The sequence below is a fragment of the Hippocampus zosterae genome, chromosome 11 (assembly GCF_025434085.1).
Source record: "Hippocampus zosterae strain Florida chromosome 11, ASM2543408v3, whole genome shotgun sequence".
NCBI lineage: Eukaryota > Metazoa > Chordata > Actinopteri > Syngnathiformes > Syngnathidae > Hippocampus > Hippocampus zosterae.
This window is the reverse complement of record NC_067461.1, coordinates 2,726,222-2,747,768: the sequence shown is the minus strand read 5'-3', so window position 1 is coordinate 2,747,768 and position 21,547 is coordinate 2,726,222. Positions and strand designations below refer to the sequence as shown.

Genomic DNA, 21,547 nt, shown 5'->3' with positions numbered 1-21,547 from the left:
AAAAACGCCTTACTATACATGGTCGTTTTTTTCGGTCAAAAATGCATTACTATACATGGTCGTTTTTTTCGGCTAAAAACGCCTTACTATACAATGTCGTTTTTTTCGGTCAAAAACGCCTTACTATACATGGTCGTTTTTTTTCGGCTAAAAACACCTTACTATACTATGTCGTTTTTTTCGGCTAAAAACGCCTTACTATACATGGTCGTTTTTTTCAGCTAAAAACGCCTTACTATACATGGTCGTTTTTTTCGGTCAAAAATGCATTACTATACATGGTCGTTTTTTTCGGCTAAAAACGCCTTACTATACTATGTCGTTTTTTTCGGTCAAAAATGCCTTACTATACATGGTCGTTTTTTTCAGCTAAAAACGCCTTACTATACTATGTCGTTTTTTTTCGGCTAAAAACGCCTTACTATACATGGTCGTTTTTTTCGGTCAAAAACGCCTTACTATACATGGTCATTTTTTTCGGCTAAAAACGCCTTACTATACATGGTCTTTTTTTTCGGCTAAAAACGCCTTACTATACATGGTCGTTTTATTTGGCTAAAAACGCCTTACTATGCATGGTCGTTTTTTTTCGGGCTAGAAACGCCTTACTATACTATGTCGTTTTTTTCGGCTAAAAACGCCTTAATATACATGGTCTTTTTTTCGGCTAAAAACGCCTTACTATACATGGTCGTTTTTTTCGGGCTAGAAACGCCTTACTATACTATGCCGTTTTTTTTCGGCTAAAAACGCCTTATTATACATGGTCGTTTTTTTCGGCTAAAAACGCCTTACTATACATGGTCGTTTTTTTTTCGGCTAAAACGTCTTACTATACATGGTCGTTTTTTTCGGCTAAAAACGCCTTACTATACATGGTCGTTTTTTTCGGTCAAAAACGCCTTACTATACATGGTCGTTTTTTTTCGGCTAAACACGCCTTACTATACATGGTCGTTTTTTTCGGCTAAAAACGCCTTACTATACATGGTCGTTTTTTTTGGCTAAAAACGCCTTACTATACATGGTCGTTTTTTTCGGCTAAAAACGCCTTACTATACATGGTCGTTTTTTTCGGTCAAAAACGCCTTACTATACATGGTCGTTTTTTTTCGGCTAAACACGCCTTACTATACATGGTCGTTTTTTTCGGCTAAACACGCCTTACTATACATGGTCGTTTTTTTCGGCTAAAAACGCCTTACTATACATGGTCGTTTTTTTTGGCTAAAAACGCCTTACTATACATGGTCGTTTGTCTATGTGGAGTTGGCACTGTTGTGCGGTACACGAAGCAGAAGTTTAAGATGAGTGCGAGACAGACAGGCGAGCGGGCGCACTCACCTCCAGCTTGTGTTGCAACGTGACATCAGACATCAAATCTTCAAGCACACCACTCAGCTCAGTACTCATTCGTGTCCAAATGCAGGTTCCACTGAGCTGGTGGAAATACCGAGCTTCCGTCAACCCCCGTTTGATCAAAGTAATGGAGAGTAGATTGTTGTTGGTTGAAGTTTAATTTTGTTGCTTGTTTATTGTTTGGAGCCTTTTTAATGTTCAATAAAATAAGTAAAAAGCCATTTCTTTGCTTGATAATTGTTGCTATTTTCCAGTCAGTAGGCTGCATTTATGTTCACCAAGTAATTTATCAAAATGTATGCTAAATTTGTCATAAATATTTAAAAGAAAGGCTAAAGTTAAAAGAGCCGTTCGAGAGCCAAAAAAGAGCCGGCTCTTGTCTCTGAGCCGATCCAAATGAACCGGATCACCGAAAAGAGCCGAAAATCCCATCGCTACAGTTGACGGAAAACTCGCTCGTTCGCGTGCGCGCGCGCTCCCTAATCCGCCGAGCACTCGCGTACCCGCGGACGCGCTCACACTTGTGGCTCGGCGCGGAGGCACTGCGAGAAACCGCCGAACAAATACGAGCAGCCAATGGAGCGATTTCAAATCATATTTGCGTCCGCGGAATAGTGTGCAACCGGGGCGTTTTCCCTCCCGGCACGTGACGCGTCAGAGACGGAGAGAGAGAGAGAGAGAGTGCAAACTCCATTTGGCTGTCCTCACCCCGCCTCCCTCCCTCCCTCCTTCTCCTCCTTCGCCGCCAGTGGGAGCAGCAAGTGGAGCTGACGGCCGGCCATTCGGAGCGCAAGGCAGCGGCACAGCATCATCGTCTGTGACATCCACCCGGGCCGAGATGGAGGGAGCAGGCATAGCGCGCAACATCAGCAGCAGCCCGCTCAGCCCCTGCGAGGGGATGATCAAGGACCTGAGCCTGGACGCCATACAGCTTTGTGAGCGAGACGGTGAGCTCGAGATCAACTTTTATTCGCATATTATCGGAGTGCATTTGTGCATTACGGGTGACCCCCCCCTCGCCCCCATAACGTGCAGAGTCTGCCTTTGATTGCCTTTTGTAAGGGACTCACAGGGGTTCCTTTGAATGGCTGCTGCGTGTGTGGAATTGCAACAGAGGTAACAAAGCCTTTTTGTGTTACTAAAAAAAAAAAGGGAATCTTATCTCAACAGTGCAGGCATCAGTGCACCTAACTAAATGCATCATTCGCAACCGGGAAACATCGTCTCGGGGAATAGTTGTCATTATCAAGAGTGGATTTGCGAAATAAGGTGGCACCATCCCATAATGAGTCAACCCCTCTGTTGAACCCTTAAGTGGTGGTGCAAAAAAAAAAACGCAAGTCATCATCAGGTGAGACTCCCAACCAACATGGCCGCAGCCACATGTGAGTGAGCGCAGAGGCTCTGCAACAAGCCGAAAGCCCCCCCCCAAAACGTTTGCTTTTCATTTGTTTTCCGACGCACGTGTTCATTGCGCATCAGGCGATTCAAAAGCTTTCATTTTGCTAATGGGCAGGAGTGGACTTGCTGCCAGATTTTTCTTTTGGGGGGGGCATCTCATAGGCCGCAGGTGGAAGCACGGAGCCCCTTTTCAAAACATTCGCCGACACTTTTGCTGAATCTTCTGAATAAATATCGCCCGTGTGTCCTTGAGACACCCACATGGCGTTTTGTTTATGGCGCAACAAACGCACCCTCGGCCCGCCGCGGTGCCCAACGACGACGCTTGTCGAAGAAACGGCGGAGAGACCAGTTTAGCTGCGGGGCCGTGTGAAAAATCCTCAGCCGAGGATTGGGTCACATGGGGGGGGGCTTACCCGACTTAATCCACCTCTTCGTAGCATCGCTATCAAGTCGCGATTACAGAAACTGCCAATATGGTTCCAAATACAAAAAAAAAACCTAAAACGCAAAGTAACAGCACGCAACTATGCCACGTACGTCATCCCGAACAGTTTGGGATCAATATTTAGCTAACGCCCGCTTCAATCAACAAAGTATGCAGAAAAGTGGTGAAAATTGAATGACTGTCTGTGTCTCATGTGTTGTGTTGTATTGTTTTGCTTTGATGCTATTCTGACTTCAAGATGGCGCCGCGAGAGCGGCTGCCTTTACAGCAGCTCCAATATTTTTCTTCTTCTACTTTCTTCCTTTCATAACTTTGCTGTTGCAACCAAACTCCAGATTTGTTTGGCTTGTCTAACCATTCTGCCGATCAAACACTTTTGTTCAGACTCGCTATCGCTAATCGGCTAGCCTCGTTGTTGACTAGCTAGCCCGTCTGGTATCGCGTCAAAAGCCAAAGCGGGGGGCCGGCGCTCGCCGTTTTGATGCCCGAAGCGCAAACGCTTTGCGGTTGACCTTGACCCTGACACATGACAAAAGTGGTCTGGAAAAAAAATAAAATAAAACGACGGAAGACCCGGCACCCGCATGTAAAGTAGCCGCATTGAATTTCCAGGAAATAGCCAGTGTCACCTTGTGTCTCTTTCCTTTCTCAGGACCGTTTCTAAATTTACTCTCTCACGGCCATCAATATTTAATTGGCAGCATGAGAGGGCCACGCTGAGCCAGCAAATGGGAGCGCATGCGGAATCGCCGGGCTTCTTCCTGTTTGCGGGAATGGAACACACACACACACACACACACACATACACACACACAGACAGACAGACAGAGCGCTGTGGGGACATTTCAATGCACTAAATACGTGGCAGGACACTTGGCAGTGGTGATTGACAAAAGTTCTCCAGTCAAAATGCAGGACTCGTAACTCAAAATGGAGGATGTGCTACTTCTACACCCTCAGACTAAGAACAATTTTCCACGAGCGTCATTCGCAGCATTCCAAGTAGATTGTCTTGATCCATCGTGGAAGTTGAACCAGTAAATTAATTAGCCTCGCCCGGTTCTCTGAAGAGTTGAGTTTTAATCAAATGCAAATTAATGATGTCAGGCCTCAGACGTGAGCTTAGTGCTAACGACGCGGATGAGCAAATTAGCGTCGGCGTCGTGTCGACGCTCGGCGCAAGCGCTCGACGCGGTAAAATTGGAATTGTGTCAGTTGCGATCGTTGGCGCGGCTCACACAACATGACGGCTCGAGCCGGATCGACATACGTCTGTGATGCATCCGCGGTTGAAAACTTTCTGTTGCGGTCTTGAAGCTGCTAGCAAGATCAGAACGTAGCCTCACTTAAGCCCCTCCCCCTTTCCCCCTCGCATCTCCACCCCAAAAACCGCTAGCTACCAAGCTCACTCACGCGCATTTACTGCACCACGCTAAGGTAGCGGTAGTGCATGACATATTGACGATGAAGTATGACCAAAAACGAAATGTTACCGGTTTGTTGTTATTATTTTGGGATGTATAATCAGTTAAAAACATGAGGCACGCCGCTCCGTGATTGATTCAGCGATGAGAGTTCCAAATTAAATTTTAGCGGCAAAAATGGATGGATGGAATCCCAACAAGGGGCAGCCCGGTAGTCCAGTGGTTAGCACGTCGGCTTCAGAGTGCAGAGGTACCGGGTTCGATTCCAGCTCCGGCCTCCCTGTGTGGAGTTTGCATGTGCTCCCCGGGCCTGCGTGGGTTTTCTCCGGGTGCTCCGGTTTCCTCCCACATTCCAAAAACATGCATGGCAGGATGATTGAACACTCTAAATTGTCCCTCGGTGTGAGTGTGGGTGTGGATGGTTGTTCGTCTCTGTGTGCCCTGCGATTGGCTGGCAACCGATTCAGGGTGTCCCCCGCCTACTGCCCGGAGACAGCTGGGATAGGCTCCAGCACCCCCCGCGACCCTAGTGAGGATTGAGCGGTTCGGAAGATGAATGAATGAATCCCAACAACTCCCTGAAAGTTTGTGTGTGTATGTGTGTTATCTGCTTTGACCGTGTCTGCATTTGCGGCCCGAGAAGCTTGCCGGTTGTGTAAACACGGCGCTGAAGGGCCACATTGTTCGCGTGGCTCGCTTTTGAGAGAGATGCTCTTGTTTTCCGGGCGCTCTCAGCATGACACCCGTGTCAGTCTAGTTAGGCCGCGTAGCGAAACCCAACAAAGACGCGCTTTTCAAAAGAGTCCGTCCACATCCGTCCGGCCCCGCTGCGACACCGCTAACCCCCACCACCGCCACCACCAAAAAAAACTCGGGAGGCTACTCCCAAGACAAAGGCTGTTTCATTTTGTCGTATTACACGGCCAGCCAATTCAATTTTTAAATGAAGTGAATTACAACCCGGAGTCAACGAATGCTAGTAGCGATCGTGGTGCGCAGGATAGCAGCAGGCTGTGAACTGGCTAACATTTATCAAGTTGGATCGGCTTTGGCTAGCAGCTGCGGCCGTGAGCTCATGCCTGAATGTGCTCGTTAAGTCTTGATTTTGTTACCGTTCGGTCTGTAAAGCGATTGACAGCTCAGCGATTGCCCTGGCCTTGATTTTTGTCGATCTCCTAGCTTGTCACTAATAACGCACCACACTTCAGTCCAGGTAAATCTGGAGCAGAGCTGAACACGCGGATCCATTAGGAGGGTTTGTGTTTGCATGTTAACACGATTTTTATTGATCCCTCTGCAGCGCTCTTTAATGGCACTCAATGAAAAGGGAAATGCTGACAAACGCCGATGTCGGCCTCTCTGCAAATGCTCATCGTGAAGTAGCGAATGTGCTCGGATGGCGAGTCGTCGCCATTCAGTGGCTTTGAGGGTAAAAATGGTGACGCGGCATCGTTGCTCTCGCCGCCGACAATCGTGAGTAACGGCGACGACACAGTCGTCCTCGGCTAGCAGTACCGGGGTTTATTTTCGACCTCCTCCGTCTGACCTTCGTCCTCCATCTTTCATTCTCACCGTCTCCCGGAGGATTGCTCACCAGATGAGCGGCGCAGGCCGTACCCGCAAACGGCGGAGAGGGTCTGGCCGCAATATTAGCGACGCAGTCAAGTTGAGGTTTAAGAGAAAAGTCCCGTTGGGAGTCGACGGGAGGAAGATATGCCAAATATATCTTCATGAACTTTACATACGGTTAATCATTCGTCGTCACATTGTATGTCCCTGTCAGTAATATACACAATGTACTCTTGACTCGAAAAACATCTCGCTAGTTAGCTACATCTCTCTAGCTAGCCTGCTCGCTACATCTCTCTTGCTAGCTAGCTCGCTACATCTCTCTTGCTAGCCAGCTCACTTCATCTCTCTTGCTAGCTAGCTCGCTACATCTCTCTTGCTAGCCAGCTCACTTCATCTCTCTTGCTAGCTAGCTCACTTCATCGCTCTTGCTAGCTAGCTCACTTCATCTCTCTTGCTAGCTAGCTCGCTACATCTCTCTTGCTAGCCTGCTCGCTACATCTCTCTTGCTAGCTAGCTAGCTCGCTACATCTCTCTTGCTAGCTAGCTCGCTTCATCTCTCTTGCTAGCTAGCTCGCTTCATCTCTCTTGCTAGCTAGCTCGCTACATCTCTCTTGCTAGCTAGCTCGCTACATCTCTCTTGCTAGCTAGCTCGCTTCATCTCTCTTGCTAGCTAGCTCACTTCATCTCTCTTGCTAGCTAGCTCACTTCATCTCTCTTGCTAGCTAGCTCACTTCATCTCTCTTGCTAGCCTGCTCGCTACATCTCTCTTGCTAGCTTCATCACTCTTGCTAGCTAGCTAGCTCGCCACATCTCCCGCTCCTCTATTTCTTTCCTCTCTCCATCCCTTGATCCATCGAGGGAGTTTTTACAAAGACGCAATGCCATGAATATTTGTCGTTACGGTGATGGACGGTGTTAATAACAATGCGGATGATCTAGCTAGCCCTAATGTAACGACCCCTTGTGGATTGTGATAAATGACTGTTGGCGGGGGGGGGGGGGGGGGGGTGAATGATACACCACAAAAGAAATAATGGCCTCATTTGAAAGAACTATCCACTGTCGGAGGATCAAAACCTGAGCGGCCGTGCCGGCTTGCCGTCGGATGTCACTAAATTCAAATATGAAAGGCCAGTCTGGACACGCGCTGTGCGCTAAGATTACTTCGGCGATGGAGCGAGTCTCTCTTTGCATTCGTTCTGGGTGACGGCGGGCCTTCGCCTGAATCAAACGTCGGCAACAAATGGCGGAACGGCGCGGTCCAAAATGTACTTTTCAGGTGGACGGCGTACGACCCCGTAACGAATGTGGGTCGTCTGTGCTCTGCTTCCGATGTCGATGAGCTTTCAGTACAACCTAAACTTGGGAGTCTGTTCTCTTCGTTTTGTTGCGCTTCTCTGAGCTGCACTGTCTCCACTTCATATGGACGCGAGATTGTTTTTGTCCAATCAGATTTCAGGCCCTCGGTGTTGCCGCGTCAAGCTAATCTGCCCGAGGTGGGGGTCGGCAACCTGCGGCTCGACGAGCATTTGAGGCACCTTGCTGGTATAAATGAAGATTTAGCTCTACAATTGATTTAGCTCTTGACAAGTCTGCATTCTTGTTTCAAAATGAGTGTGTGTGTGAGTAAAGGTGTGTGTGTGTGTGTGTGTGTGTGTGTGTGTGTGTGTGTGTGTGTGTGTGTGTGTTTGTATGACTATTCTTGTGAGGACCACTGTGATTATAAGACCAACGTAGTGAGGACATTTTTGACAAGTGAGGACATTTAGGCCAGTCCTCACAAGTTTTTCATTCTAAAGTGTGTGTGTGTGTGTGTGTGTGTGTGTGTGTGTGTGTGTAGTTGCGAGATAGTCCAATTATGGAATTGCATTTTTAATCTCGGCCCCTCTCGGCGTATGAATGGTGATGGCTTGACCACGCTCTGCCGCGTCCGCCATTGTTTAGATGTGCATTCTTTGCAGCGCCCCCCCCCGCCCCCCGCCCCCCCCCCCCCACACACACACACGTCGCATTGTTGAATGTGACGTGCAAAGTCTATATTCATCCGCGATTGCACAAAGGAGCCGCTGAGCCGTGTTTTGACATTTCCTTTGACCTTGCGTTGCACCGGGGGGTGGGGGGGGGGGGCGCACGTTGACATGCACCATCACAACTGAGAAAGAAATACGTGACGGATTGAAGCATATCGATCACCAAATGTCAATTTTGCCGATTAGTGATGGAGCCTCCTCATGTTCAATCAGCACCGTTTTGAAATATTTAATGCGCCTTCTGCTCGGGGAAGCACATAGGTATGTTTTGGAAAAGGGGGGGGGGGGAATCAGGTGTTTCCATGGCAACATGCACTGGTTCGACTAAGTGGCCAACGGGGAGGCAGAATAATCACTCGCAGCGATAAAAGAATGAGAGCTGCGAGTGTAGCGAACGCACAGGCAGGATTTAAAGGTCAAAGATCAACATTATGGACTAAGCGTGACCTTGGTTCTGCGCAGGAAGTAAATCCCAAGATGGCGCCATCTCCGACATGGAGGAGCTGCCCGTCCCGCAGGGCATCAAGATCAGCAACATCACCTGCGACTCTTTCAAGATCTGCTGGGACATGGAGCAGCGCGGCAAGGAGCGCATCACGCATTACTTCATTGACCTGAACAAGAAGGAGAACAAAAACTCCAACAAGTTCAAGCACAAGGTAACGCCAACGCGCCCCCCAGGAAGCGTTTTTGTTGCGCACGCCTGCCCGGAAGCTTGAGAGTCCTGCACAGGATCGTATGTGTTTGTAATATTGGATGTTGTCATCAAAACGTCCATTTGCCAGAATGTGTTCTTTTTAGGCGGCCCGGTAGTCCAGTGGTTAGCACGTCGGCTTCACAGTGCGGAGGTACCGGGTTCGATTCCAGCTCCGGCCTCCCTGTGTGGAGTTTGCATGTTCTCCCCGGGCCTGCGTGGGTTTTCTCCGGGTGCTCCGGTTTCCTCCCACATTCCAAAAAAAACATGCGTGGCAGGCTGATTGAACACTCTAAATTGTCCATAGGTGTGAGTGTGAGTGCGAATGGTCGTTCATCTATTTGTGCCCTGCGATTGGCTGGCGACCGGTTCAGGGTGTCCCCCGCCTAATGCCCGAAGACAGCTGGGATAGGCTCCAGCACCCCCCGCGACCCTAATGAGGATCAAGCGGCTCGGAAGATGAATGAATGAATGAATGTTCTTTTTAAAGCGGCTTCTTTCCTCATCACCAGCAGGAGCGTCAGTGGGATGAGGGTGGGGGGGGGGGGCGGGGTTCGGGGGGGTATGTGAAGATCAAAAGCTCGTTTTGACTTCATGGCAAGCAACGGCACGCCGCTGTTTGGATAAAGTGTACAGCAGCAGGAGTGTCGGGAGATGGACTGCGCCACGCAGTTGCTGGGCGGAGCATGAAATATTGGTGCAGTTGTCCCTCGAGGCTCATGTGTTGGAGGGGGGGTGGGGGGGTGGCTGGCGGGGTCCGTCCTCGATGAAAGGGGGTCACTGTGATGTGGCGTTTGTGAATTACAGTGGCAACTTGTTACGGAAAAAAATTAATGGAGCGTAGTAGCGGCCAACGAGATCCTACTGTAGTCATTAGGCCACGCCCCTTAAAGGCACACAACGCACACACACACAAGTACTCCAGGTACCAACAGGCATGACATTTCGAGTGTTTCAGGTACCACTGCATATGCGATTGAAGTCTGGTTGATGCGGTCTCCCCCCTCCCAGGACGTGCCGACCAAGCTGGTGGCCAAGGCGGTGCCCCTCCCCATGACGGTGCGCGGCCATTGGTTCCTCAGCCCGCGCACCGAGTACACGGTGGCGGTCCAGATGGCGTCCAAACAGACGGACGGGGACTACGCCGTCTCGGAGTGGAGCGAAATCGTCGAGTTCTGCACCGCCGGTGAGTCACGGGCAAGTTTGTGACGACAATTTCCTCGCAGTTTTCATTTCCTGGAATGACAACATGATGGGGAAAATGGCGGCGAGCGATTTTTAAGAACAGGATCGCCGTCACCATATTAGTCATCCCTGGGTTGAAGAATCGATAGAATATATGAGTATTGTTCTATATTCTGTCTCCAGGCTAACCATTAGCTTGTCAATGGCATTTTCCTTTCTATGTTAGCATTCAGCTAGCAGGCTTTTTTTTTCCAAGGCAGCTGTGTGTTTATCCATCCATCCATTTTCCAAACCGCTTGATCCTCACTAGGGTCGCGGGGGGTGCTGGAGCCTATCCCAGCCGTCTTCGGGCAGTAGACGGGGGACACCCTGAATCAGTTGCCAGCCAATCGCAGGGCACACAGAGACGAACAACCATCCACACCCACACTCACACCTAGGGACAATTTAGAGTGTTCAATCAGCCTGCCACGCATATTTTTGGAATGTGGGAGGAAACCGGAGCACCCGGAGAAAACCCACGCAGGCCCGGGGAGAACCTGAATCGGTTGCCAGCCAATCGCAGGGCACACAGAAACAAACAACCATTCACACTCACACTCACACCTAGGGACAATTTAGAGCGTCCAATCAGCCTGCCGTGCATGTTTTTGGAATGTGGGAGGAAACCGGAGCACCCGGAGAAAACCCACGCAGGCCCGGGAAGAACATGCAAACTCCACACAGGGAGGCCGGAGGTGGAATCGAACCCGGTACCTCTGCACTGTGAAGCCGACGTGCTAACCACTGGACTACCGGGCCGCGCTGTGTGTTTAAAGGCTTCTAAATATTAAGCCTTAGCATGTCATGCTAGCATTAAGCTAGCGCGGCGTGCTGAAGGCAGCGCTGTTCTGTTCTCTCTTTGTTGGATGTTTTCTTTGACACAAAACGTATCGGAAACACTTCATTGTCGTGACTTTACCTTGGAGCTGTCCTTGAATAAGTCACTGCACCCTGAACGATGCTCCACCCTCGCAGTGGATGTGACCAAGCACTTTTTCCTCCCACATTAAATATACGAGCCAACGGTAACGGGATTCATCCAGATGGGGAGGGCGTTACGATGAGGGAAGGACGGTTGGGATTAAATAAAAGCAGCGAGGCGAGCGCATGCGGTTTATCTGGCGACGTGGAGGTCAGGGCATTTAATGTTGGCAGAAGTTGATGTCGGGGGGGGGGAGGGGAGGCGGCAGGTCATGTGATGCGAGGCGGAGGAGCGACACGTATTGTGAAGCGTTAGTTAAAAATAAAAATAAAACAAGGTTGCCACTTCCTTATAGCGTGACAGCAGGCTCATTTGCATTCATCCCCCCAACTCAGATGCCCTTTCAAGTACGCGCAAGCTAGCACAAAAAAAATGACGTTTGCCCCTTCTTTGTGTGGGACAAATAAAGGATATATTATCTTATCTTATCTTATCTTTGCAGATTATTCCACAGTGCATCTCAACCAGCTCCTGGCGAAGGCCGAGGCCATCTCCGGACGGATGCTGCGCTTCTCCGTCTTCTACCGCAACCAGAATAAGGAATACTTTGACCACGCCAGGTAACCCGTTGATGACGACGTCATAAACCGTTTTGACACAATTTTTTTTGGACTGAAATTTGCGCCATTCGGTGGGTAACAAAAGACACGTTTGCTTATTATTTTACATACACACATTTTACAGCTTGAGATTCAATCTCAGAACCTCAGGACAGTGAGGCAGGTGTGCTAACCGCCCGTCCGACATCCTAACGACGGCAAATTTTAAAAGCCCGCGCTAAAGACGCATTGTTCAATGTCGATGTGTTCTCTATGCGAAGAAATGGCGGCGGCACGAGCGGCAAACCGCTTTCTTTGATTAAAAATTAATTTTAGCGCCGCAGCTTAAAGCGATGTCTGCCATCTAGTGGTGAACACGGTTATTACAACTCAAAGCTGCTCCGCGACCGTCAAGTGTTTTCATTTTCTGACGTTATTTCACACTCTAATGACAGCACAAGGCAGTCAAGTGTCTTGATGCCATCTAGTGGTGAACACGGTTATTACAACTCAAAGCGGCTCCGCGACCGGTCAAGTGTTTTCATTTTCTGACGTTATTTCACACTCTTAATATCTGCACAAGGCAGTCAAGTGTCTTGATGCCATCTAGTGGTGAACACGGTTATTACAACTCAAAGCGGCTGCGCGACCGGTAAAGTGTTTTCATTTTCTGACGTTATTTCACACTCTTAATATCTGCACAAGGCAGTCAAGTGTCTTGATGCCATCTAGTGGTGAGCACGGTTATTACAACTCAAAGCGGCTCTGCGACTGGTCAAGTGTTTTCATTTTCTGACGTTATTTCACACTCTTAATATCTGCACAAGGCAGTCAAGTGTCTTGATGCCATCTAGTGGTGAACACGGTTATTACGACTCAAAGCGGCTCCACGACTGGTCGTGTTTTCATTTTCTGACGTTATTTCACACTCTTAATATCTGCACAAGGCAGTCAAGTGTCTTGATGCCATCTAGTGGTGGACACGGTTATTACAACTCAAAGCGGCTCCGCGACTGGTCAAGTGTTTTCATTTTCTGACGCTATTTCACACTCTAATAACAGCACAAGGCAGTCAAGTGTCTTGATGCCATCTAGTGGCGAACACGGTTATTACAACTCAAAGCGGCTCCGCGACCGTCAAGTGTTTATTTTCTGACGTTATTTCACACTCTTAATATCTGCACAAGGCAGTCAAGTGTCTTGATGCCATCTAGTGGTGAACATGGTTATTACAACTCAAAGCGGCTCCGCGACCGGTCAAAGTGTTTTCATTTTCTGACGTTATTTCATACTCTAATAACAGCACAAGGCAGTCAAGTGTCTTGCTGCCATCTAGTGGTGAACACGGTTATTACAACTCAAAGCGGCTCCGCGACTGGTCAAGTGTTTTCATTTTCTGACGCTATTTCACACTCTAATATCTGCACAAGGCAGTCAAGTGTCTTGATGCCATCTAGTGGTGAACACGGTTATTACAACTCAAAGCGGCTCCGCGACCGTCAAGTGTTTTCATTTTCTGACGTTATTTCACACTCTTAATATCTGCACAAGGCAGTCAAGTGTATTGATGCCATCTAGTGGTGAACACGGTTATTACAACTCAAAGCGGCTCCGCGACCGTCAAGTGTTTTCATTTTCTGACGTTATTTCACACTCTTAATATCTGCACAAGGCAGTCAAGTGTCTTGATGCCATCTAGTGGTGAACACGGTTATTACAACTCAAAGCCAACTCAAAGCGGCTCTGCGACTGGTCAAGTGTTTTCATTTTCTGCCGTTATTTCACACTCTAATATCTGCACAAGGCAGTCAAGCGTCTTGATTTATGATTTTTTTTTTTGGGGGGTGTCTCTGCTATTCCAGGGAGGAGCAGGGCAACCGGATGCTGCCGTCGGTGAAGGACAACAGCGGCAGCCACGGTTCTCCCATCAGCGGCAAGCTGGAGGGCCTTTTCTTCAGCTGCAACACGGAGTTCAACACGGGCAAGACCCCGCAGGACTCCCCGTACGGCCGCCATCGCTTCGAGGTGCGAGCCGACGCCCTGTTCAACCCCGACACCAACCTCTACTTTGGGGACTTCTACTGCATGTACACGGCCTACCACTACGTCATCCTGGTGCTGGCGCCCAAAGGCTCGCGCGGGGACGACTTCTGCAAGCAGAGGCTGCCCGCCCTCGACATCGCCGACAACCGCTTCCTCACGTGCCAGCGGGAGGAAGGCGGCGGGGGCGATGGCGACGGCCTGGTCTTCCGTCACGCCCAGGACGTGATCCTGGAGGTGATCTACACGGAGCCCGTGGACCTGGCGATGGGCACGGTGGCCGAGATCAGCGGCCACCAGCTCATGAGTCTGTCCACCGTCAACGCCAAGAAGGACCCCAGCTGCAAGACCTGTAACATCAGCGTGGGACGCTAGCGGCAGGGGGCGGGACTTTTTTTGGGGGGGGGGCGGGACTTTTGGGGAGTGCAACACTTGCATGAAGCGGTGTGTTTCAGTACAGCCACACTTACAGGTCCTAACTAAGTCCAAGTTTGGGTTTTTTTGTTGGTACGGTTACTTTTTCTTCGCCGAAAGTTCACATTCTGTTCTCGTACTCAAACTAATTCCGAATATTTGAGAGGAAGTTGAAAAAATGTTTGGTAAAAAAAGGGGGGGGGGGGGGAATTCCCGTAATATAGTTGAGGATCCCCCCTCCACATAACATGACGTAAACCGCAAAAAGTGAAATACGGGATACAGAAATGTTGTCTTCAAAAAAATTTTTTTTTTATCCATCCATCCATCATCTACCGCTTATCCAGGGACGGGTCGCGGGGGCAACAGCTTTAGCAGGGAAGCCCAGACTTCCCTCTCCCTAGCTACTTCTTCCAGCTCTCCCCGGGGGATCCCGAGGCGTTCCCAGGCCAGCTGGGTGACATAGTCTCTCCAGCGTGTCGTGGGTCTTCCTCGGGGTCTCCTCCCGGTGGGACATGCCCGGAACACCTCACCAGGGAGGCGTTCAGGAGGCATCCGAATCAGATGCCCAAGCCACCTCATCTGGCTCCTCTCGATGTGGAGGAGAAGCGGCTCGACTCGGAGCCCCTCCCGGATGACCGAGCTTCTCACCTTATCTCTAAGGGAGAGCCCGGACACCCTGCGGAGAAAACTCATTTCGGCCGCTTGTATCCGGAATCTCGTTCTTTCGGTCACGACCCATAGCTCGTGACCATAGGTGAGGGTTGGGACGTAGATCGACCGGTAAATTGAGAGCTTCGCCCTTTGGCTCAGCTCCTTCTTCACCACGACAGACCGATACAACGTCCGACAGGCGGAAATTTTTTTTAATCAATAACAAATATAAACATAGTATAAAATAGTATAAAATATCTAAAAAAATGTAGATCATTTAGTCAGACGTCTGAGACTGGAGTGACGCAATGCCCCGTCAATCCAATTTTCATCCAAGAAAAGGCTCCCCCGTTTCAAGCCAAGCTCACAAAACACGACTGCTTCTCGGCTTGATTGACTTTTTCCCCGTTTTGTTCTTATTCTACTCAAGTGTCGTTCATTTTTCTCACTTGATTTTGATCCCTTTTGTTTGCCGTTCCAGCGGGGTGAGGGGACACCTTCTCGCTACCTCCCAACTATGGCATGGACTGATATTTCTGACTTTGCTAGGGCCCAGCTTCCTGTCATTTCTCAAAACCAAAGGTACTAAAAACAACTAAGACTTTAAAAAAAAAAAAAAAAAAAAGCTGGACTAACTCGTGCAACAGGCCTTGAAAGCGTGTACTGTGATGGACAAGCGTGATCACCTTTAAAAACAACAACAACAAAAAAAAAAGCATGATGCAGTCTTTTTGCAACACGGGTGTACTGTGTCATCGCCATGACAACCCTTTCTGCAACACCGTTGTCGTCGTCGTGCAAAGTTTGGTGGAAAGGCAAAAAAAAAAAACAAATAAAGCCAAAAATCTCCCGCCGGGGGTAAATGTGAAAAAATATTTATTTTCTATTGACGCATTCATATGTACATTTGGGGAAAGAGTGTGTAGAATGTGACATCAAGCGGAAGTGTGCACAGTTCTTGATTCGCGTCACTGATTTGAAGTGGAATGTTCAGCGAGCCGACATACGGAGATGACCAGTCAAAAGTGGAACTGTGACGTACTGCAAACGGCAACTAGGTTGCGCTATTTAGATCTATAGATAGCTCTCTATCGATATATACCTGAGAGATATCTAGATCGACCTAAATAATATCTACACATGACAGCACAATGAAGGACTAAACCCTGGCACTGTTTCACTGCTTGCATTTGATACAAATGAGTGGGTCACACTGACAAGGGGCGAGGGGGGGGGGGAACTCAAGACGAGAAAATCTAAATTTGGCAGCTTTTTTTTTTTTTCAAGGAAGTTGTATTTTGGAGAGAGAAAAAAAACAGGTTGTAACTTTTCACCCCCCCCCTAACATGAACATGTTTCTTTTCCTGAAAATCAGTTTGGTGGATTGAGTGACAAACAGTCCTCATGACTGAGACGTTTTCTCATCTCCCTTCAGTGTGGCCGTATTACTCCCTCATGCATTCATTCATTCATCTTCCGAGCCGCTTGATCCTCACTAGGGTCGCGGGGGGTGCTGGAGCCTATCCCAGCTGTCTTCGGGCAGTAGGCGGGGGACACCCTGAATCGGTTGCCAACCAATCACAGGGCACACAGAAACGAACAACCATCCACACTCACAGCTAGGGACAATTTAGAGTGTTCAACCAGCCTGCCACGCATGTTTTTGGAATGTGGGAGGAAACCGGAGCACCCGGAGAAAACCCACGCAGGCCTGGGGACACCCTGAATCGGTTGCCAGCCAATCACAGGGCACACAGAAACGAACAACCATTCACACTCACAGCTAGGGACAATTTAGAGTGTTCAACCAGCCTGCCACGCATGTTTTTGGAATGTGGGAGGAAACCGGAGCACCCGCAGAAAACCCACGCAGGCCCGGGGAGAACATGCAAACTCCACACAGGGAGGCCGGAGCTGGAATCGAACCCGGAACCTCTGCACTGTGAAGCCGACGTGCTAACCACTGGACTACCGGGCCGCCCCTCCCTCATGCAGTTGATGTTTTTTTTTTTTTAAAAGAAAATGCATATTCCACAATAAGATTAAAAAAAAAAAGTCAGTGCCATAACACGCCAACATGAATATTTACATAACTCCCAATGTACAAAAACATCATCGTTGCATTCAGGGTCCTAAAGCTCATCGACAACAACCACTTGCTTCATCTTGTGCTTTTTTTGGAGGAAAAAATAAATAACTTCCAACGCCACTGTCCTCCTGTAAAGTGCATCGTCATTACCTTTTTGTCATCGTGGTGACCAAGTCCTCAAAAGTCCCATTGGCTTTGGACCAAAACGCTCCACTGCGAAGCTCAGTTGCTTTTGTCCGTGTCCTGTTTTTTGCTAAGCAGGGCCTCCAGCAGGCGCAGTTTGGCTTTGAGGTTCTTGTACTGGCAGTACTCCTCCGCCATGGGCCCGCGGTCTTCCTTCTGACAGACCCTGTGGCAGGACAGACCACACTTTGCTCATCAGCAATTTGGGGATGGGGGGGGGGGGGGGCTGAGGGGATCGCAGCAACTTCCTTAACCGCTCGACGCTCCCTGTGTTTGCCTTACTCACATCATGAAAAAAAAAAAAGACTATTTCCACAGGATGTGTACAGAGCAGAAAAAGTGTGTGTAGGTAGGTTTTTTTTTTTTTCCCCATGCCGTGTTTAAGTGGAATTTCATTTGTGGATGAATGGCATGTCAATGGCATTTTGCATTGTGTGTTAGCATTAAGCTAGTGGACTTTGTTTGGGTTTTTTTTGGTTTTTTTAGTTTACATATTAATGTCTTGAAGAAAGCACTTTTTAGGGAAAAAAAATCCCCCATCAGTTAAACTGAAGTTGGCAGCAGTCACGTTTTTTATATGCAACTCAAGACTCCAAAAACTTAAACCAGGTCACTCCTAAAGTCGAGGCGCCGCTGGATTTTCATTACATTTACTGAATTATGTTTGCTTGTTTTTGTTGTAAATAATTGCCGCCCAGTTTGTTTAAAGAAGAATAAAAACCAAAAGCAAAGAAAGGGCCATTTTTTTTTTTTTTGTGGGGGTGTGCGTACCTGCCACTCAGGGTATAGAAAAGCTCCTCAAACTCCCGCAGTGCTCGGTGGAGCCTTCGTTTTTCCAAGCGGGTGACCCGCAGATGATCCAGTAATTCCGATCTGCGTGATGAATAAAAGTCACGATGAACGGGGGGGTGGGGGGGTTGAGTGGACACAATCCATACCTGGAGGCCTCATGGAGTGTTGCCATGGTGACGATCTGCGGCTGGAGACACTCGACTTCCTCCAAAGGCGACACGGGCGGCGTGTCGGACGCTTCCAAGGTGGGAGGGGGCAGCGGCCCCTCAGATGGCCCGTGCTGCTGCCTCGGGTTTTGCTCTTTGGGGTGGTCGTCGTCGGAGCCCTCTTCTTCCTCCTGCGGTGGCACGCGGACGCGCACACGCCACTTTATTGTTTGCACAACAACAAATCGCAGTTCAAAAAAAGAGCTTCAATAATGCACATGGGGACGGTTTCGTGTAGTGTGCCCATATTGCCACTAGAGGACAGCAAAGTACACCAAATGGGTTTAAAGAGAGAACTTTGCGCCAAAGCTTGTCCATTTGAAAAATCATCTTCCTCCAAATTTTGTGAGTCGTTTCTTTTGCATAACCAACAAATAAACGTGATTTTGTATTGGTTTGCATAAAAAAAAGACAATTTCCAAATGTGCCGTTATTAGATTTGCATTGCAGTAAAGGACACAGGATTTTTCAGACAAGCGATCGAAAACGCGAATCTTGAGAAATGTTGCAAGTTTTGTGCGTATTTCTTTTGTGATGAGTGCCCGGGTGGGACGATCTCTCTACTCACAATGGTGGTGATGAGCGTGGGGGTGGCGGAGGTAAGCAGCAGCTCCTTAAGGAGGCGGTAGCGCTCGTACAAAGGTCTGACCAGCGACCGCTCGCTCACGCTACTCTAAAGACACAAACGGAGAGCCGACTCTTACCGACAAATGGCACACATTGGAGTACCCCCCCCCCCCCCCCCGCCACGTCGAGAGATAAGACGGCCAAATCAAAAATGAGTTCCTACCGGGCGTCCGTGCAGACTCTCAAAGTAGAGCAACGACTTTTGCAAGCTGGACTTCTCCAAGCTCATCTGGGACCGGTTCATCTCCTGCACATCGAGACGCGTCACGGTCAACATTGAACTTTGCTTTCCGCCGTCGAATCGAGAGGAGAAGGTAAAGAGAACCTGGATGGCGTCGGGCAGGCGGAGTTCCCGCCGCCTCTCGGTCAGCGTGGCGTTGATGACGTGCAGCGTTTCCTCCACGCTGGGTTTGGCGTCGCTGTTGTTGTTGTTGACTCGCCGGAGCTGCGACGCCTCGCCGGGCGGACGGCCCCTCTCGAGCGCCGCCACCGCCGCCGCCGCCGGGTCGAAAGCGGCCTTGGAGACGCCTTCCGCCGCTTGACACAGCTTCAGCTCTGCGCGAGCACACAGACCACCGCAAAGGACACGGGATCATTTTGACTTTCTGTCCAAAAGATGAGGAACGTGTGTCATTTCGTTGGATTTCACATTAAAAAAAAAAAATACAAAGAATTAAAAAAAAAAAAAAAGGCATCTTAAAATTTCACCATTTATTTTATTAAAGTCGCCAAAGCACAAATAAAGTGTGCTTTTTTTTTTTTTTGCATTTCACATTAAAAAAAAAAAACAAAACGTACTGTGCCTCCAAGTATAAGTTCTCCTTTTCACATATAAACAAAAAAAGCGACCAGTTTTCATACAAATCATTAAAAAGTTTGTTTCGCATGTAAACAAGTAGCAACACAAAAAAATGACAAAATAAACCCCAAGAGCTGTATTTATTTTTTTGTAAAACCAGAATAAAATATTAATATTTTAATTTATATATATTAATATAAATATATTAATTTTTATTAATTTTTTAATTTATACATATTATTATTAATAAAATATTTCTTGACCAAAAAAATTTAAAAATTATGTCTTTTGATGAGCAACAAAGAAAAGTGTTTTTGTTGTGCTTTGCATAAAAAAAAATGACCAATTGAAGGTTAGAAAATTTGGTTTCTCCTTCACCAAACCCTGTTTTCATTCGTTCAACAAAAAACGTTGACTTTGAAAAAAAAATCAACAAAAAAAGTTTTTGTTGATTTTTGCCTGAAAGCAACGTGTGTAACCCAAGTAGACCTTTGAGCTGCTTGCGGCTCTTCAGAAGCTCCTTGATCAGTCGGGCAACTTCCGGATGTGCGGTCTTGTCATAACAGGAAGGCTGAAAGCAACCAAACCAACAAAAACAAAACAAAAAGCATCATCACCAAGTCGTGACGGTGCCGTTTCGTGATGCGTTGGTGAGACGAGAGCGTGAGTCAGCCGCTCGCTTTCGACTTTGGCTGCTCACCTTGAGCCGCTCCTGCTCAAAATGCTCCTCCAACTGTCTGATCCTCCTCCTCAAAGTCTGAACGTGTTTTTTCAACACGGACACGGACAGGGAGCAGTCGGCTGCCTCGGTGCGGGCGCTGCAGCGCGCCCTGCGGTGCACCCAAACAGACAAACAAACCAATTAATAAGGAGTCAACGTGTAAAAGAGGACATGTAGAACTCTTAAAAAAAAAATAATAATAAAAAAAATAAAAATCAGTGAGCAAAGCGGCCGCGAGACAAAATATGAAGAGCGTCGCTCACATGCGGAGATGCTGCGAGCACGGCGGCGACGGGGCGGCGTCGGGGTCCAGGTTGTAGCGAAGGCTGCCGCTCAGGTTGGGGCAGCGAGGCGACGGGACGGGGCACTCGCCGGTGGTGAAAGCGGAGAGGGAGAGCAGGGGAGGGCCGCCGCCCGGCGAGCTGACTGGGGGGTCGCCGCTTGCCGGGGCTCCCTCGGGAGGGGAAGCGCCGGGAGTGCGCCAAGAATCCTGGAACGGGGCTGACGGACAAACAACAACAAAATTTGGACTCTATTTTGGAAAGTAACATTTTTTTTTTGGTATGCATGCACAAGATGCGTCAAAAATGTTTTGGACAATTCCCCCCCCACCCCCTCCTTTGTAAAGAGAAACAAATACTAAGGGACAAATCGTCTTACTTATTGCATGAACTCATTCAGTAGCAGCCAATTCTCGACTAAGTCTGAAAAGACGTTTAAAAACGTCATTGGGAGTGAAGGGGCCAAAAAAAGAACTTCTTTGATTCATTATGTAACATGGCCTGAATTAATTTGCCCTCACCGTGTACACGCATCAACGTGCTATCGCGTGTGTGCGTGTGTGTGTGTGTGTGTGTGTGTGTGTGTGTGTGTGTGTGTGTGTGTGTGTGTGTGTGTGTGTGTGCGTGCACTCACTGCGCTGCGATGAGTCGATGGTTGTCGGAGGCGAGTGGAGGAGCGGCTCGTGACGGAAAAGCGGACTCGGCTTTTGCTGCTGCCCGCTCAACAGAGGCTGACGGTGGTCCGGCGGGTTCTTCTGCTCCGGGGGGTCTTCTTGCTCCAAGCCGGGGGGGCTAAAATCAGCCTCCAGAGCTTGGAGCTTGAGGGAGGGGCTCTGGAAGCAGAAGCAGAACATGGCCACTTCCCTGAGCTTGAAAAGTCCTCCAGAGGAATGAGGCGAGAGTCCCCCCCCGCCCCCCTCCCGGGATAAAAAGGTGTCGCGCCGCGTTGAGTCGTCTTCCAATGGCGTCCTTTCCTCACGTCTCAATCTGGCGCTCAATCCAAAAAAGTCAGAGGGGAGCGCCGGCCAATCCCGTCCAAGCGGAGGATTCGCGACCGGAGCCCAT

At 48.8% G+C, this 21,547-nt stretch overlaps 2 protein-coding genes across 2 annotated transcripts in view; one reads left to right on the top strand and one right to left on the bottom strand.

Moving 5' to 3' along the window:
* Positions 1-21,411, bottom strand: part of fam13c (family with sequence similarity 13 member C) — a 386,051-nt gene extending 364,640 nt beyond the window's left edge. The window contains exons 1-10 of the mRNA XM_052079759.1: positions 21,117-21,411; positions 20,465-20,702; positions 20,181-20,310; positions 19,970-20,051; positions 19,007-19,236; positions 18,845-18,928; positions 18,623-18,727; positions 17,995-18,185; positions 17,828-17,929; positions 16,718-17,222 (exon numbers count right to left, since the gene is read on the bottom strand). Coding sequence (XP_051935719.1) covers positions 17,096-17,222; positions 17,828-17,929; positions 17,995-18,185; positions 18,623-18,727; positions 18,845-18,928; positions 19,007-19,236; positions 19,970-20,051; positions 20,181-20,310; positions 20,465-20,702; positions 21,117-21,336 — 1,509 coding nt within the window. The 5' untranslated portion in view covers positions 21,337-21,411 and the 3' untranslated portion in view covers positions 16,718-17,095. The remainder of the gene's footprint in view (positions 1-16,717; positions 17,223-17,827; positions 17,930-17,994; positions 18,186-18,622; positions 18,728-18,844; positions 18,929-19,006; positions 19,237-19,969; positions 20,052-20,180; positions 20,311-20,464; positions 20,703-21,116) is intronic.
* Positions 1,848-14,328, top strand: phyhiplb (phytanoyl-CoA 2-hydroxylase interacting protein-like b). Its single transcript, XM_052079778.1, has 5 exons — positions 1,848-2,306; positions 8,697-8,893; positions 9,940-10,114; positions 11,580-11,697; positions 13,539-14,328. The coding sequence occupies exons 1-5, from the start codon at positions 2,198-2,200 to the stop codon at positions 14,089-14,091; spliced, it is 1,152 nt and encodes a 383-aa protein (XP_051935738.1). The 5' UTR covers positions 1,848-2,197; the 3' UTR covers positions 14,092-14,328.
* Positions 21,412-21,547: the final 136 nt, after the last annotated feature.

Excerpts from the sequence above, each read along its gene's own strand:
- phyhiplb (XM_052079778.1), top strand. The coding sequence starts at position 2,198 with ATGGAGGGAGCAGGCATAGCGCGCAACATCAGCAGCAGCCCGCTCAGC. Across the intron at positions 8,894-9,939 it reads CCAACAAGTTCAAGCACAAG|GACGTGCCGACCAAGCTGGT; the intron begins GTAACGCCAACG and ends CCCCCCTCCCAG. Across the intron at positions 11,698-13,538 it reads GAATACTTTGACCACGCCAG|GGAGGAGCAGGGCAACCGGA; the intron begins GTAACCCGTTGA and ends CTGCTATTCCAG.